This window comes from Trichechus manatus, unplaced genomic scaffold, assembly GCF_000243295.1.
Source record: "Trichechus manatus latirostris isolate Lorelei unplaced genomic scaffold, TriManLat1.0 scaffold00021, whole genome shotgun sequence".
Taxonomy (NCBI): Eukaryota; Metazoa; Chordata; class Mammalia; order Sirenia; family Trichechidae; genus Trichechus; species Trichechus manatus.
This window is the reverse complement of record NW_004443957.1, coordinates 953,782-954,678: the sequence shown is the minus strand read 5'-3', so window position 1 is coordinate 954,678 and position 897 is coordinate 953,782. Positions and strand designations below refer to the sequence as shown.

Genomic DNA, 897 nt, shown 5'->3' with positions numbered 1-897 from the left:
AAATATTTATATTACACATTATTAACAGTTATATGTGTTTCCCATAGAAATTTCTATTTAGTCTCTTGCAGTCAGTGATTGAAAAGAAAAAAGATGTTTTCCACTCAAACTATCATTACAAAAATGGGATCGTATTTGTTAGGAATGTAAATTATTTGAAGAGATTAAACCTTGTACAAATGGAGAAAGTATTTAATGTAGTATCTACTGCCAAATATTTAGATGATGGAAAAATGAGCATTAATATCAATTTGAATATGAAACTGAATCATAACTTATGTTCTGGCTGTACTATGCACATATTAACCAATTAAGCATTCAAGTTTTGCATAAAATAGTCTTTGACAACTTGATAAAATGAAGAGAATATGAAAATAAAGTTCCCCACTGGGGGGGTTGGAAAGGTGAAAAATAATTAGGTATAGGTCCCATTAGATTCTTGCCTGTAAATCCAGCGGTGTACTTGCTGGAGAGTTCCCCTCCCACACTGATGTCAAACATGCCAATCAAATGTCTTGTACCTCTAACACACGTTCAATGTCACATTGCTTTACAGCTTGTCTTAACTGTTGGCTTATTAGCCGTTGTTGTATACCTATATACTGTTGTGGCATTCAATTTTTTCCGAAAATTCTACAATAAGAGTGAAGATGGTGATACACCAGATATGAAATGTGATGATATGTTAACGGTAAGTTCATATATTTTGATCTCATCCGAGTGAAAACTATTCTTGTGCCCCTGTAATCTAGATAATTATGTATTTATTCGTTAACAACACAGAATAGAAAATATGTACACAGTACAGAGTTGTTGTGGATCTTTAAAGATTTTTTTATTTTTCCCCAAATTTCCCTTTTCAGAGGAACATAAAGGACTCACATCTGTCTGTTTCCC

General features: G+C 32.7%; 1 protein-coding gene across 1 annotated transcript in view; it reads left to right on the top strand.

Annotated features, from left to right (window-relative positions):
* RYR2 (ryanodine receptor 2) overlaps window positions 1-897 on the top strand; it is a 529,910-nt gene that overhangs the window by 512,258 nt on the left and 16,755 nt on the right. Inside the window, exons 100-101 of the mRNA XM_023728152.1 lie at window positions 48-288; window positions 456-691. Of these exons, the coding sequence (XP_023583920.1) occupies window positions 48-288; window positions 456-691 (477 nt within the window). The remainder of the gene's footprint in view (window positions 1-47; window positions 289-455; window positions 692-897) is intronic.